Here is a 16,459-nt window from a genome sequence, read left to right as displayed (position 1 = left end):
ATGTTTTTACTAAACAGTATCCAGTACATGGGCTGAATTATTTTTCCTGTGCTACCTTTTCAGCCCCATCATAAAGAGCCCGAGGGCAGAAGTTCTTAGCAATGTGTTTCCTTCTATCCCACATCTGCCCAGTTCAATCAGGCCTTTGAAATGCATGGACAAGGCCTCAATACTTACACCTGCTCCAGATGGTCAGGAGGCAGGAAAGCAACTTTCTCCCTCAAAACCTAGTTTGTTTTAGTGGGAGGAGAGCCAGATTTGGAGGCTGAAGGCCCCGCATGTTCCAGCTAAAACTATCAGTCTAGTTTTGTGACCTTAGTTATATAACTCAATACACTGAGCACCAGTCCCAGTGAAACACTTGTCAAAGTAGGGCCATGTGCTGGGTTTAATTTTCTGCTGTAGCTGTCTTGAAATTCTTAAATTTTGGAGGAGGAGCCCTGAGTTTTCATTTTGCACTGGGCCCCAGCAAATTATGTAGCTGTATGACCTTGGCCAAGTCACTTAACCTTCCTGGACTCAGTCTATAATTGAATTGTTAGGAAATACATTGTTAGAACAACTCTCAATCCTTCCTCTACTTCACCTATTGGCAAAATTAGACACGGCTGATGAGTCCCTCTTCCTTGAAACATTTTTTCCATTTGGCTTCCAGGACACTATTCTTTTCTGGTTTTCCTTTGCTTCACTGGCTGCTTCTTTGCTCTTTTCTCCTTAATTTGTTGGCACGCCCAAAACTAAACTCCTGATCATCTCTTCTATGCCTGCTCCTTTCAGTCTTTATCATCTTTTAATGGTAACTCCATCCTTCTAGTTGCTCAGACCAAAACCCTTGTCTTTGACTCTATCTCTCACCCCATATCCAATTTGTAAATTGATTCAGAATCTGACCACTTCTTTCCACTATCATCACAGTCCAGCCTTGATCATCTCTCATCTGGATCATTGCAATATCCTTCTGATTTGTCTCCCCACTTCCATTTGCTCCCCTGTCCTACAGAGTGGCCAGAATAATCCTTGAAACATCTAAATCTGATCATATCACTCCTTTGTTCAAAACCATCCCATAACTATCCACCTCACTCAGAGTAGAAATTCCTACAAGGAGCAAAAAGCTACTTCTCTGAACCTATCCCTTTCCAATCCCCCTTCACATTCCATTTGCTGGTGCCCCTATGCCTCGAATGTCCTCCCAGATATCAGCATGGCATGGCCCCTCACCTTTTTCAGTTCCTCTCACCTGTCACCCTCTTAGTCAAGCATTCCCTGACCACACTATGTAAAACAGCAGCCACCATCAACCTTCCCTCACTCTTCATCCTATCATTCCCAGCTCAGTTTTCTCCAAAGCACATATCACCACCTGATACATTATACATTTATTTGCTTATTGTTTATCTCTCTCCATTAACATGTAGTCTCCATAAGGGCAGGAACCTTGCCTTTAAACTACTACATATCCAGCCATAGGACACAAGGAATGAATGACAGGAGAAGCTCTGGGACAGATAATGGTATTACTATTATTAAGTCACAGCCACACCAGCCCCCTCTGAGTGTATAAAGTACTTTCCTAGACTGCATGTCTACGAAGCTGGCCTTGCATACAGGGAGTGTGGGCATTTCTGGGGACTCCGGTGGGCCAAGCCTCCTGCTAGATCATACTGTGGAGACAGAAAGGTGAATCAAGTGGTAACTGCCCTCTAAGGGTTTGTAGCCTACAGAGAGGGTTTAAGTATACATGCAAATAACTCTACAACAAGGCAGCATTTGTTAAAAATATCTAGCCTTTAATGTCTAACATCTAATATTCTGGTAATAACTCTGAAGTTTTCCACAAAGAGAAGGGACTATGAACTATGGCTTGTAAACTTACTGTGTGGCTATTTATGTCCCAAATTCCCATTCTAGCCTGCTTATCACACCGGAGACACCTTGCCTGACTTCCAATCTAGTTTGCTCCATAGTGTGTCCACTGCCCCCCTCCACCCAATATTATCCTCAATTTACTGTTAACTTGAGACCCCACCCTCTTATAGTTCCTCCACACTCTGCTTCTAGATACAGAGAACATGGGGCAGGGGTGTAACCAAGTTTGGGAGGTTATAATAGGGCATAAAGAATCTAAATATTATTTCCTTACAATAAAAAGGTGCAAAGAGTTTTAGTCTATGCCTGCAGTACACAGAGCTCAGGGAATTCACTATCCATTTCTGTACCCTAACAGATTGCTCAGTATGTGGTACAGAGTGGGCATTCAGAAAAGTCTGCTGAACTGTTAAACTGGGTCTTGTAAACTCAGAGTAAGAATAATCCTATTTAAGAAATACCTCTGCATTCTCTGGAGGTGTCCCAGAGGGATTCTATAATGTTATTTTATTGAATTGTCATAATGTAAGACACAACTTAACTAGTAAGAATGAAAACACCTCAAAGGGACCAATATTTAAAATGCTAGTTTAAATTACAAAACACTACTACTTTATAATTTTCAAAGTTTCTTTAACTTGACTTCTTTAAGCCCCATATCTGAAAATTCAAAATTTTCAAAAGATGAATGACAAAGAATGCCTGTTCCCTACAAGATTCCTTTGAATAGAGGCTCCCTGAGGTTATCTGAATTTTTCGATGCAGAAATTTATTTTAGAGAAAGACTGGGGAACTTAGATATGTGAAGATAAAAATTAGGATCTGGTAATTAAAAACCAAGTTAAATTTTAGTGGCAGGTGCTTGGGTGTTTGCTATATCATTCTCAATACTTTTCAGTGTGTTTGAAAACTTGTTCCTCTCATACCTTCACACCACACATACATTTTCATACCCAGGCAAGATCAAGCATGAAAAAAAGATGATCCATTTTATAACCAGTAAGAGGTGCTGCTGGCAATAAGTAAGAAAATATCGGGCAGGTAAATCCTTCCCCTCCTTGGTTCTCAGTTTCTCCATATATAAAATAGGGGGAGGGACTAAATGGTTTCTGGCTCTTCCCGTTCTAATGCCTTAAGACTATGGATGTGGGGGGCACCTATTCATATTACGTAAAAGTCTTTATAAAGGGTTCCCTTCAGATTTTCTGAGTTTCTTTAGTGCATTTAAACTATGCCTCTTCTGGCTCTTCCCGTTCTAATGCCTTAAGACTATGGATGTGGGGGGCACCTATTCATATTATGTAAAAGTCTTTATAAAGGGTTCCCTTCAGATTTTCTGAGTTTCTTTAGTGCATTTAAACTATGCCTCGGTTTACGAAAATCTGGTTACTATATTTTAATTATTAACAAAAGCAGTTAACATTAAGCAAGTTCAATATGATAGGCACCATGTATTCAATATGCCAGGCACACATAAGATGCCTTACATGGATCATCTGATTTAATCACTCCAGTAACCCCATGAGGTGGATACCAATATTGTCCTCATGTTACAGAGAGGTAAATGGGCTCCAAGGCTATCGAACTTGCCTAAGGTCACTGAATTAGTGAATGGCAACACTGGAATTCAAACTCTTCAATCCAGCTCCAGAACACATTGTTAACCCTGAGTCTCCCAAACTGGCTGCCTGTATCAGGAGGTGCACAGTGTTCTTTCCTTAGTTGAACTTGGTCCTCAGTGCCTCCTTGACTTCATAAATGGAGTGACTGATTGGAGATAGGATAGTTCTTTTGATTTCAACTTAACTTTGGGGACATAATGTGGTGATATTTTCATTGAGAAATGCTTTTTTGACCTTTCCCTGGATGTTGACAGTGGATTTCACTAGTTATTTTGAGGCATTAGCAAAAAAGGGTAGAAATTTGAATTCCTAATTTGGTTCTTTTTTTTTTTTACCCAAGATTTTGCATATCTGATTTAGTTCTTTATGCCTACTTATCTAAATCTAACAGCATACACAGCAAGACTACATTATTTTGTAACTCATTAAGGTGGGAAAAAGCCACATACAGGAAAATAATGTAAGATTAATTTCACATGTGTATAGCACACTTCATAATTTTTGCATTCATTATTCTCACTTTCACAAGAACTGTAGGAAGCAGGAATTACTTTTCCATTTTACAAATGAGGAAAGAGTCACAGAAAAGGGAGGTGACTTGTCCTGGGCCACTGAGCTGACTGGAGCCTATACCCAATGTTCTTCCTCCATTTGTAAAAAGGAACATCGGATCCAGACACTTCCTGGCAGATAGAACAAAATGACTGCTGTACTGGTGGCTGTGCCATACCAGGCTGTGGCCAGAGGAGTTCCCTGTATAAATAGCAACGTATGCTAGAGGATGAGGACACAGCACCGGCCGGCCATTTCCCCTGCTCATACCTGTGCAGAGTGATAAAGAAGGGAGAATTAGCCTGCAGCTGTGGTCCAACCAGATAAAACTTTTAGGCGGGAACTCAAGTGACAAGCGAACTTGTGTATGTGTGTGTGTGTTTAAGTGTTAGTTGTTTTTGATATTTTAAAAAAGCTTTTAGGCTGCTTTTGGAAGTCAGACCAAATAGCAGTAAGGTACTGCAGCAAGATGGATTTGGGAAAGGACCATAAGACACCTGATCCTCATCGAGAAGAGAACCATGCTCCAGGTAATGAAAGAGACCGTTAAGAGGTGGTGGGTGTTGGGGAAAATTGGGGCTATGATTTTCTTCCTCTTTATGGATCTGGCAAAAAAAACTCCAACAAGGCATAATTGAGTACATTCATATAACCTTAGGTGGGAAGAATTGGGGCTATATAGATAGCTTCCTGAGGTGTCTTTTAGCACTAAGATTCTAATAAGCCAGAGAAACACAAGATAATAATAAATTATTAAGAAATATACTTAAATGAAAGATTATGAAAATACTCAATACTGGATGGCTGTGGTTAAACAAGTATACCTACACACATCTATGTTAGCATACATTTGGTGGTATAACTATTGCAAGGAGATTTAACAATAGGTAGCAAGAACTATAATAGTACTTATTCTTTTGACTCACTTATCTCAGTCCTTGGATCTGTCCTAAAGCAGCATTTCTCTGAATGTTTTGTGGAACCCTAGGCCTTGAGATACCCTAAAGCAATGTTTTGAAACTTTTTTGTTCCATGGATCTCTGGCATTCTGATGAAACTACAGTATAAAAATTTCTTTCTTTCTTTTTTTTTTTTTTTTTTTGAAAGATGACCGGTAAGGGGATCTTAACCCTTGGCTTGGTGTTATCAGCACCACACTCTCCCAAGTGAGCCACAGGCCGGCCCCAGAATAAAAATTTCTATAGGTTCTTAGAATAAAAATTTTAAAAACATAGAATTAAATATATAGGATTACAAAGGACACAATTATATTAAAATATAGTTATCACAATAGAACACTGATATAGTAATATGTGTGCTTATTTACAGATACATTAAATAGGATATACAGTGGTGGGTCTAATATGGTATCAAATCAAATAAATCATATACAGTAAATGATATTTTAAGATATCTGCAACAACTGTAATGTGACATGAAAAAAAATCTGTGACCACTTTTGGTGACAAAGTCACCTACTGCTAAAACTACCATGTTTTGTTACTACATTCATAACTGAAGGAAATGGTAATTTTAATTAGAGGTTGCTAAAAATAAAGGTATAATTTTTTCTCATCAAGAACTCTTGTCCTAAGAACAAAAGGTGCTGTGGTCCAAGGGGCATTCTTTAGCTTTTGGAGGTCTCAGTGCAGATTTGTATCATGCCCATGGGCTCTAAGAAATTCTATATCAAAGACCCATTAACTTTTCTCAAACCCGAATGGCAGCACCACGTTTTTTGATAATACCCTCAAATTTCCAAAGAACCTGAAGAAACACCAGTCTAAGGGAAAAAATCCAAAAGAAAAATGAAGCTGTATGCAATGAATATGCTTATTATAGTTTGATATACAAAGCAAAAAATAACTGGCAACAACGCCAATGCTCGGTACAGTGGAATGATCAGGTAAATGAGAATACATCAACTAGATTAAGTATCATGACATCATTAAAATTATAACTACAAAGACCATATCATGGAAAATATTTCTGATATAATTTTAGGTTAATAAAAAGATAAAATTATGGCTTGCTATGATTACAATTTTACAGTTTTACAATAAGGACTGGATGGAAATGAGGAATAAAATGAAAACAGGTTATCATGTTAAACATGGCAGAACATGGCTGATTTTTTTTATTATTTGTATAATATATAAAAATTCTTTTGAAGAAAGTAATAGGTTAGTAGCACACCTATGTACAAATAATATCTCAGTAGTATTTTTCATTCAAAAATGTTTACTGAATGTCTGTTCGAAGGCTCTCTCTGGAGGCACAAAGATAAATAAGATATAGTCCTTGTCCTCAAAAATCCAGAAAAAAAACCTAGCATAGGCATTCTACCACTTTGCCATCAGACTCTTTTGCTGATAAAAGCCACAGTTCATCACTTTCTCTAGTAACTTTCATTTTGATCCTATAGAAACCATTGGAACTTGGAGTTTGCGAAACAGAGAACAACTCAGGAAAAGAAAAGCTGAAGCACAAGAAAAGCAAACTTCACAATGGCTATTTGGGTATGATGTCATTACAAGGGAGTGGGAATTATTACTTATTGAGTACATGTTATGTGTCAAGTAGTGCTGCACACTTTTACACACTATGTTTTATCTTTCTAACAATCCTGTAAGTCAGGAGCTATTATCCCTGTTTTTTAAAAAAAACAACTAAGTCTCAAGTGGGTTAAATCTCTTGCCCAAAGTCACACAGCTAGTAAAGTGGTGGGAACAGAATGTTCTCCCTGGCCTTTCTTAATTAAAGCACTGGACAACCGAATTATGTTGTCCAGAAGGCTGGTGTTTAGCTACTCTGGAGATTCAAACATACAAGCATCTTACTGCTGGGAGCGGGAAACATCACTGAGGAAGCCTCCAAGATTGTTCTCCAAGCATTCTGTCAGTAAAATTCTTACTGAATGAGTGTGATTAACTCCCCATGGAGTAAACCAAAACATTGTCTGCAAATGAGTGATGAAGCGATTGGGAGTTCCTAAATCGCCAGTCACCTGTGTGTCAACTCAGGGAGGTAGTACAAGAACATGATTATAAATTAGGCAGTATCTAATTGCATCCATTTAGAATATGACTGTGACACCAGGGGACTGGCTTGCTAGTAGCATTTTCTGGTCTGCACCTTCTCACCTTCCGCCCCAGTTGTGACAACCAAAATGTCTCCAGACATTGTCAAGTGTCTTCTGGGCTGGGGTCAGGGAGATGTGGGAAAAATCACCCCAGTTGAGAACCACTGCTTTAAGCAAAGCACTCTTCTTAAGGGTGTTTCCCACTCCCCTCATCCCCACCTGCCCCCCATCCCTGTGCACTACGTACTGTCTGTTCTGCTACAACAGATGTTTCTATAACACCAATTAGCTCACATATTATTGGTAAATAAGAGAATGATGTCATTATAATGTGGGAGTTGTGTTGGTTCATGATTTTCCCTAGTCAAATGGAGCCAGAATAGTGGGAATAGGATTAAAATCTTCAACAGTAAAGAAAAAGCCCTCAGCTTTGCTGCAGCATAGGCAGGATCCTTTTCAGCCTGCACCCAGTGTTCCCTTCCCAGAGAAGCACAACACCAGCCTTGCGTAGTTTTCCACCATGTGGGAGCTTGCACTTCCTCATGTGCCCAACTTAATGACAGACCTGCTGGCACAGAGCTCAGGTCTCAGCATCTGCAAACCTGCAACTACACTCTTGCTTTTTCACATTTTTACTATCCCCTAAGGCAGCCTCTGGCCATAGTAAGCTGCCTGTCTGGACCATCCAAGTTATCTCCCCTGATACCAATTATTATTTTTGTCAGTGTTAAAAGGTTGCATAGGTTTTGAGTCATTTGTCCCAAGGCTATTTCCCCCTGAATAACCACAGGTACATTTTAGAGCATGATTTTGCAGAAAGCGAGGTTTTTCAGGAATGCATATATCATTTTATAGCAGAAACTTCCATACCTGGTTATGGTAGCAGGTGACCCTGTTGAAGATTATCCAATGAGCTCCCTAAATTCCATACCCACTAAGCAACCTTTCTATCGTTACTTGGCTTCCCAAATACTTGTCTACAGAGAAAGAGTGCATTCATTTCTCAGTCCAAGCATTCTCTACTGTGTGACTTGTATTTCTGTTTATTTAAAAATTGATCTTTAGGTTTATATATCAGTCTCTTTGCCCTGGTTGATGGGCTCTGCACCTGATAAATGGAGCTAGTCTTAGTGTGGGTTTTGAAGCTTGCTGGGCTGAAAAGCTGAGGAATTCACTGAAGTAGATGACACCGTGGTGAGCCTTTTGGCAGCTGGCTGGACTTTCTCTGGTGACACATATTTATACTGCTGAGGCTGCACCCTCTTTTCTCACTACAACATACCACACACAGTGAAACTTTAGTAGTTTCAGAGAGAAGCAGCGGCGTGTAATGGTTAAGAACTGGGTTGTTCAAGTCAGAATGACTATGTAGGTTTGAAGCCTGGCTCCCCCACTTCCTAGCCATTGACCTTGAGCAAGTTACTCAACTTTTCTGTGCCTCAGTTTTGTCATCTGCAAAATGAAGATAATAGTATCTACTTCATAGGTTGATGTGACAATTATTTGAGATAATAAGTAAATGACTTAATATAGTGCCTGACACATAGGAGGCTCTATAAGTGTTTCCCATGTTAATATTAGAGTACTAATTTATATTTGAATAATTCATTCATATAAATTTTCATATGTAATTCTTACAACCACTACATGAAGTTGGGCAGGTATTATTTACCCCATTTTACCTATAAGGAAACCAAGGCACAGAGAGGTTAAGTAACTTGCCCACGATCATGAGAGAGAATACAGACTAAAGTTTAGGCTACATATTTTTGTATCTTTTGAAAAACTCCCAGGGAAGACATGAACCATTATTATTATTATTTTATTTTTTTTGGCAGCTGGCCTGTAGGGGGATCTGAACCCTTGACCTTGGTGTTATAACATCGCGCTCTAACCAACTAAGCTAATCAGCCAACCCATGAACCATTATACTACTCAGATATTCTTGTATAGAAATCTATACAATAATTTATAATTATTATATAATAACAATAAATAAATAATAAATTATTTAGTATTAAATACTGTAGGAAAAAAAGTGTTTCCTGAAGAATTCATATACACCATTTTTTAAAAAATTTGACAGTAAGAACTTTATAATTTATTTTGTTACCTTGGTTTCTTGGAGTAAGAATTCAAAATGCTGAGGTGCCATAACCATCATCTTTAGATTTTCGCTTTTTCTATATGAGTTTTAGAATTTATTTTTACTGTCCTATTACGTATATGCCTTTTTTTTTTTTTAAAAGATGACCGGTAAGGGGATCTCAACCCTTGGCTTGGTGTTGTCAGCACCCCTGTAGGGGGATCTGAACCCTTGACCTTTCAGCACCACGCTCAGCCAGTGAGCAAACCGGCCATCCCTATATAGGATCCGAACCCGGGGCCTTGGTGTTATCAGCACCGCACTCTCCCGAGTGAGCCACGGGCCGGCCCCCGTATATGCCTTTTTGATATTGACTTCAAACTGTTTTCGCCGAAGTAATTTTTTAAAAACTGTTTTATTGTGGAAATTTTCAAACACAAAAATAGAACAGGGTATACATTTTTATATGTGCAAAGAATTATGAGCATTATAAAGATATAAAAAACACTGGTTCCATCTCCAAAGAATGTCTGGTTTACTAAAAGAAATAACTACAGTATGAGACAGCCTACATTCCTTGCCTTAAGCACAATACTCAGAATAAATCCTATAGGAGTGCTAAGCAGGGAGAGCATTTCAGTCCTGCAGTCTGTTAGAGAACGCTCCACGGAGAAGGTAGCATGGAACAGAATTTCAGTAGGTTTAGAAAAATGATAAAAAGTTTATTTGTAGGGCCGGCCCTGTGGCTCACTCGGGAGAGTGCGGTGCTGATAACACCAAGGCCTCGGGTTCGGATCCCACATAGGGATGGCCGGTTTGCTCACTGGCTGAGCGTGGTGCTGACAACACCAAGTCAAGGGTTAAGATCCCCTTACCGGTCATCTTTTAAAAAAAAACGGGTTCGGATCCCACATAGGGATGGCCGGTTTGCTCACTGGCTGAGCGTGGTGCTGACAACACCAAGTCAAGGGTTAAGATCCCCTTACCTGTCATCTTTTAAAAAAAATAAATAAATAAATAAAAAGTTTATTTGTAGTACCTCCCCCCTGCCCAGCCCATCTGTATTAGCCATCTGTATTTGGTTATATTTGCAGTGCCTAACAGTTTGTCCTTGGCTACAATTTCCATGCATATCCTTTCATCTTCTAGATCTTTATTAATTAGGAGTAGGTATAATATGGCCACTCATGTCTTTCCACCAGGCTTCTTAACCTCAAGAAATGTTTTTGCAGTTTTTGACACAGCTTACAGTACACCTCATTTGAGGTATACTGTAGCTACTCAGCATTCTTTACACGGGACACTGTATTAGATAAGCAAGCATGTGAAGCACCTCATCTGCTTGCACCCTGCACAAATGAGGAGCTGTGCCTGAACTGAAGATCTAGAAATTCAGTTGTATCAATTTACCCAGGGGATAGTGGGGCTAACTCACACAGACTAAACTCAAAGAGACTAGTGTATAAACCAGAATGCCAATCTATTAATGTATAATAGGCATTACACATTTTCCATAACCAAACTTCAAGTATATGCTATCAAAGACACACACACATTTCACTCACCAAGAAAGTTACTGGTGATCAAGGCATCAAAGCCAAAAAGTCCTGGAGGAACATTTCCTGTTCTAACAGTTGAGAACATCTAGCACCGCTCCGTCATTTTACAAACAAGTTCCATGTATTTTGATTGAAGCCCAGAGAGACTAAGTGACTTGTTCAAGGTTGTGCAGTAAGGCAGTGGGGGGACTTGGGACTGTTATTACAAGCATTTGTTTGAATTCTGTAGCCCTGTTGCTGACACTAATTCTGATCTCTCAGCAGAGTACAGAAAAAACACAAATGGCAGAGAACAGGAAAAGGAAATCAAAGAGGCAGAAAGAGACAAAGAAATACAGAACTGAAGGTGGAACCTCAATCACAAATAGAAAAGGAAATGATGGAGGAAGCACTGGCACCTATGGAGAAAAAAACTGAGCTACCTGGGAGTGTAACTGAAGGCCTTCCTTTGGTAGCCTCCCTGCAAAAAGTTATGCTTGAGGAACATTTTTCTGAAATATGTCAAAAAAACATTATACATCAGGAAAGTTTTTCTGAGTTCCAAGAACAAGTGGTAGAAAACCATCCTTCTAAAACATGCCAAGATATGGCTCAACCTGAAGACCTCTCTCCTAAAATCTGCCAAGAAATAGCTGTACTTCAAGACCAGCCTTTTAAAATGTGCCAAGATATAGCTGAACCTGAAGACCTTGCTTCTAACATGTGTCAAGAAACAGGTGTACCCAAACCCCTTCCTTCTACAACATCTGAAGACATAGCTGACTTGGAAGGATGCTCTCCTGAAGCATATCCCAAACCAGATGTGCCTAAAGGCTATGCTCTTGATACATATCAAAAAACAGTTGAACCCGAGGAATACAATTCTGAACCAGATCAAGGAATAGCTGAGACCGAAACCTTCTTTCCTAAAACACAAGAAATAGCTGTGCCTGAAGACCTTTCTACAAAAACATACCAAGGAACAGTTGAATCTGAGCACTTTTCTCATAAAGCATATGAAGAAATTACTGTGCCTAAAGCCACCTCTCTTAAAACAATCCAAGAAACACCTGCTCCTAAAGAATATGCACCTGAAACATACCAAGAAACACCTGGGCCTGAAGAATATTCAACTGAAACATATCAAGAGACACCTGGGCCTGAAAATCATTCATCTGAAAGATACCAAGAAACACCTGGGCCTGAAGAATATTCAACTGAAATATACCAAGAAATACCTGGGCCTGAAGACCTCTCTACTACGACTTATAAAAATAAGGATGTGCCTAAAGAATGCTTTCCAAAACCATACCAAGAAACAGGTGGGCCCCAAGGCCAGGATCCTCAAGCACACCAGGACAATACAAAGGATGTTTGTACTTTTCCTAAAGGTACGGGCTGTGTGTTAGGCACACCCAGTTATCCCCATAGCACCAACATAGGTATATCTCCCTCAGAGTAGTGATTTTCAGGTGTTTTTTTTTTTTACAACCCTAGGTTATCCCCAATTATCTCAAATGGTACTATAAATTTCATTGGCTAGTTCAAGTAAAAAATATTTTTCATGCAACCAAAATCTGTCTTGGCACATTTCCAAAGAATTAAAACAAAATAACTGAAAATGCATGCATTTACAGTTGGTATGTACTACCTATTTTGAGAAGCTATAGCTAGCAAAATGAACCCAACATAGGATGAATAATATGCAAAATATTTAAAATGGCGACTAAGTCTAGGTTAATGAGAAAGCCTGATGAGTGAAGTTTTTCTGGAAAATTTAATTTTCCTGATAAAGACAAATAAATTCATAGTACAAAGTACCAAGGGAAATACAGAGGTGTAAAATATGATTGTTACCAGAGACCTCATTCTTGCAGGACTTATCAGGTTTACCAAAAACCCTTTCTATTTCAATATTTGTTCCTGAAAGCTTTGTTCTAAGCATAGCATTTTGAAAATAATGTGACCTTTCTTTAATCTGACTTGCTTCAGGGACATAACTGAGAACCTCGATTGTCTTTGTGTACAATACTGTGTAGACAGTATAAGAAATGGGCTGAGTCTATCACACCATAGTTATCCCTAGGGAACTGTTTTCTAAAGAAATCCCTTTGGAAGCTTATGTGTTCTTTCTTGTAAAAGATGAGTGCAACAAAAACATGGTGTTAGCTAGGTTCCAAGTAATACAGGTTCGAAAAAATACCTTAAAGAAATAAATTACAGTAAAAAGCAGACAAATGTAGCACTGATGGGAATACCCTGCTGGAGAAGCAGCTGTAATCAACACAGTGCCCCAATTCTAACAGTTTTTTTTTCTTTTTTTTGTCTTTTTTCGTGTCCGGCAACGGACCACAACCCTCAGTGTCGCGCCCGCACCGGACCGGGACCGGCAACGGGATTGCAACCCTCGGTGCTGCACCCGCCCCTTGCTCAGCCAGTGAGCGGGAACCGGTCTGCATGTGGGATCCGAACCCTCGGCGGGAGCGCTACCGCACCCCCAAGCGGCACACTGTAGCAGTGCGCCACCGGGCCGGCCCCTAACAGTTTTATTTTAAACCCAGCTAGGTCAATATGGGCAAGTAATTAATGCTCACCTTGTTTTTGGTTTTGTCTTACCATACAAATGGGAATATCTATTTTTTGCTGATTATAAAAGTAACAAAAGTTCATTATAATAATGTAAAGCAATATGTAAGTGAATATACAGTAAAAGTCACCTATAATATCATCTCCTATCTCTAATCCCCAGTGTTGTTTTGTTTTACCAAACTAGATAGTATAGTACATTCTATTCTGTAATTTGTTTTTTAAAATTTATTTACCATATATGTTGTAGCCATCTTTATGACATCTTGTCTCGCTAGGGCTAATGTTGGAATCCTGCCAATGACGCCAATTGTAAAGCTACATGACCACGCCAGTTGTTGGGTTCTTTTACTTGCCCATAATCTTGCACTGACTGGGCCAATTGACGAGCTAGGGTTGGGTCTGGAGCTCACAGACCCCTCAAAAGCCCATTCACAGACTGGGTCACAAACCCTTCACATGCCAGGCTGGGTCACATGAGCTAGGTAACTGGCAAACAGGTCCTTGGAAGCAGTAGGTTGGAAAGCATGGCTGCTCGGGCAGACGCCCAAGGCAGGAGACGCCAGCCAGGGTGGTAGCACCACGCAGGTGCACTAACTCCACCCTATTTACAGCAAATGCTCAGCAAAATCCCAAACATCTGAGGGGCCCTGACCATTTTCCTATACTTTCCCAACACATCTTCTGTAACAATTGCATACTATTGTGCTATTTGTATGTGCAATAATGTATTCAACCAATCCTTATAATGATGAACACTTAGGTTACTGCCAGGTTTTACTATTACACAATGTTCAATGAATGTCATTGGGAATAAAGTTTATTTACTTGGTATTTATTTGGCACTTTCTATGTGCCGGACACTGTATTAAATATTTTATGTGAATTATTTTATTCAATGTTAAAAACCCTATTAGATAAACAATATCCCTATTTTATTTATAAGGAAACTGAGGCACTGAAAGCTTAAGTTTTCTGACTATTTCCTTCGATTTCCTATCGAATTGCTGGGCCAAAGGGTACCCACATTTAAAGTTCAGATATATTCAGTCAGCCTAGCCTCCACGAATGTTGTAACAATTAACACAAACCAAAAGTTTACATAAGTGCCTTTTCCCCACATCCTTACCAGCACTGCACGTGATGACATTTTAAAAATCTTTGCCTATCTGCTAGGTTAAAAACGGAAAAAACTACCTAATTGTTTTAATTTGCACTTTTTTGATGATTTATGATACTAGGCATCTTTTCATGATTATTATAAACTTGAATTTTTTTGAGAATTGCTTGGTTTAAATCCTTGTCCCATTTCAAATTTGTGATATGTGCCTTTTCTTGATTGATTAAAAAATCTCTTTTAAATGATAGTTATTAAACCTTTTCCTAAACATATGTTGTAAATATTTTTTCCAGTTGTTGTTTGTGGTTTCATTCTATTCATAGTGGTTTGTGCCATATAGAATTTTAATTTTTAGTATTTAAACTTCAATCTTTTCCTTAATGGCTTTTGGTCTCTGTGTCCTGCTTAGAATCCTAAGATTATAAAAACAGTATTATTTCTGGTATTTTATTTTATTTTATTTTATTTTATTTTTGGCAGCTGACCAGTTCAGGCGTTGAACCCTGGATCTTGGTATTATCCAGCACCATGCTCTAACCAACTGAGCTAAACAGCCAGCCCAATTTATGATATTTAAATATTTAATCTCTCTGAAATTAATTTTTGTGCCTGGTGTGAGGTTTTTTTCCCCCTCCAAATAGATAGTCAATTATCCCAATACCATCTTTTTCAATCTATTTCTGTATTTTATTTGATTTTACAGAAAAGAAAGAAAAACCCAAAGCAGAAGAACCAGAAATACCAGCAATTCCAAACATTCCTCAAGAAGTTCTTCCAGAAAATGACATCTACAGTTATGTTTTGTTTTAACAATGCTCAACCATAAAGTTGCAGTCCAATGGAATATACATCTTAATAGTTTGTGTGATTTTCTCAAAACATTGTAGAAATCTCTACAATGTTCACTAATATTTTAACGTAGTCTTTTTTCCATTTATAGACCATATCTGAAAGACAGAACTAACATTTTTTTAGGTTCTACCATATAGACAATATCCTGCTAGTGTGTGTGTGTGTGTGTGTGTGTGTGTGTGTGTGTGTGTGTGTATGGGGAGGAGGTTAATGGTGGGAAGAGACAAGGGAAGGGCAAGGACTAAATAATTGATTTTTCCCTCTAAGAACAAACATTTGTTTGCTTAATTCTTAAGAGCAGATAAGTGATTAAGTCTGAATATTTAAAATTTTGGAGAGTATATAGTTTTCTTGTAAACTTATTCAATTATTAATGTAATAGTAGCATCAAAAATTTATTCAGGCTTTTGTTGGATCTTTTAGTTAATGTTAACAAATCTTATTCTGGACTCCTTAAAAGATATTTTGAAGTGATGGGTGTAGTTTACTTTTGTATTTGAATTTTGATTTTCTGTTTTTACTTTTTAAATATTGTATTTGTGCAAAGTGTACATTAAATCATTATTGCATGCTGAACTGAATGGATAGCATCATGTTAAACACTGTGGGGGTTAGAAGACATATATAGTACATTATCCTTGCCCACCGGGGCTTAATCTAGTCTCATGGGGGAATAAGACAGAATGTAATCACAAAAGAAAAGAGTAAATGCTAGTGCCATTTGAATAGTAGATACAATAGAGGGAATGTTCATTTTTTGCTGGAGTGACCTGAAAAAATTACACGTAAGTGAAGCCTTAAAAGATGGAGAGGACTTGTATAGGTAAGGATAGCAGCATTACTGCATGTGACACACAGAAGTGTGAGTTCAGGGGCCGGCCTGGTGGCGCACTGGATAAGTGCGCCGCTTGGGAAGCGCGGTGGCGCTCCCGCCCGAGGGTTCGGATCCCACATACAGACCGGTTCCCGCTCACTGGCTGAGCGAGGCGCGGGAGCAACACTGAGGGTTGCAATCCCGTTGCCGGTCCCCGGTCCAGTACGGGGGCAACAATGAGGGTTGCGATCCGTTGCCGGACACGGAAAAAGACAAAAGACAAAAAAAAAAAAAAAAAAGAAGGGTGAGTTCAAGACACATTCAAGAGAACTGCATGA

At 38.9% G+C, this 16,459-nt stretch overlaps 1 protein-coding gene across 1 annotated transcript; it reads left to right on the top strand.

Annotated features, from left to right (window-relative positions):
• Nucleotides 1-4,512: 4,512 nt before the first annotated feature.
• HEMGN (hemogen) lies at nt 4,513-15,265 on the top strand. Its single transcript, XM_008573026.1, has 4 exons — nt 4,513-4,573; nt 6,469-6,562; nt 11,035-12,140; nt 15,159-15,265. Exons 1-4 carry the CDS (start codon nt 4,513-4,515, stop codon nt 15,263-15,265), a joined length of 1,368 nt encoding a protein of 455 aa, XP_008571248.1.
• Nucleotides 15,266-16,459: the final 1,194 nt, after the last annotated feature.

The sequence above is a fragment of the Galeopterus variegatus genome, unplaced genomic scaffold, assembly GCF_000696425.1.
Source record: "Galeopterus variegatus unplaced genomic scaffold, G_variegatus-3.0.2 Scaffold866, whole genome shotgun sequence".
NCBI lineage: Eukaryota > Metazoa > Chordata > Mammalia > Dermoptera > Cynocephalidae > Galeopterus > Galeopterus variegatus.
Note: the sequence above shows the minus strand (reverse complement) of the source record. Positions and strands in the feature narration are given on the sequence as shown.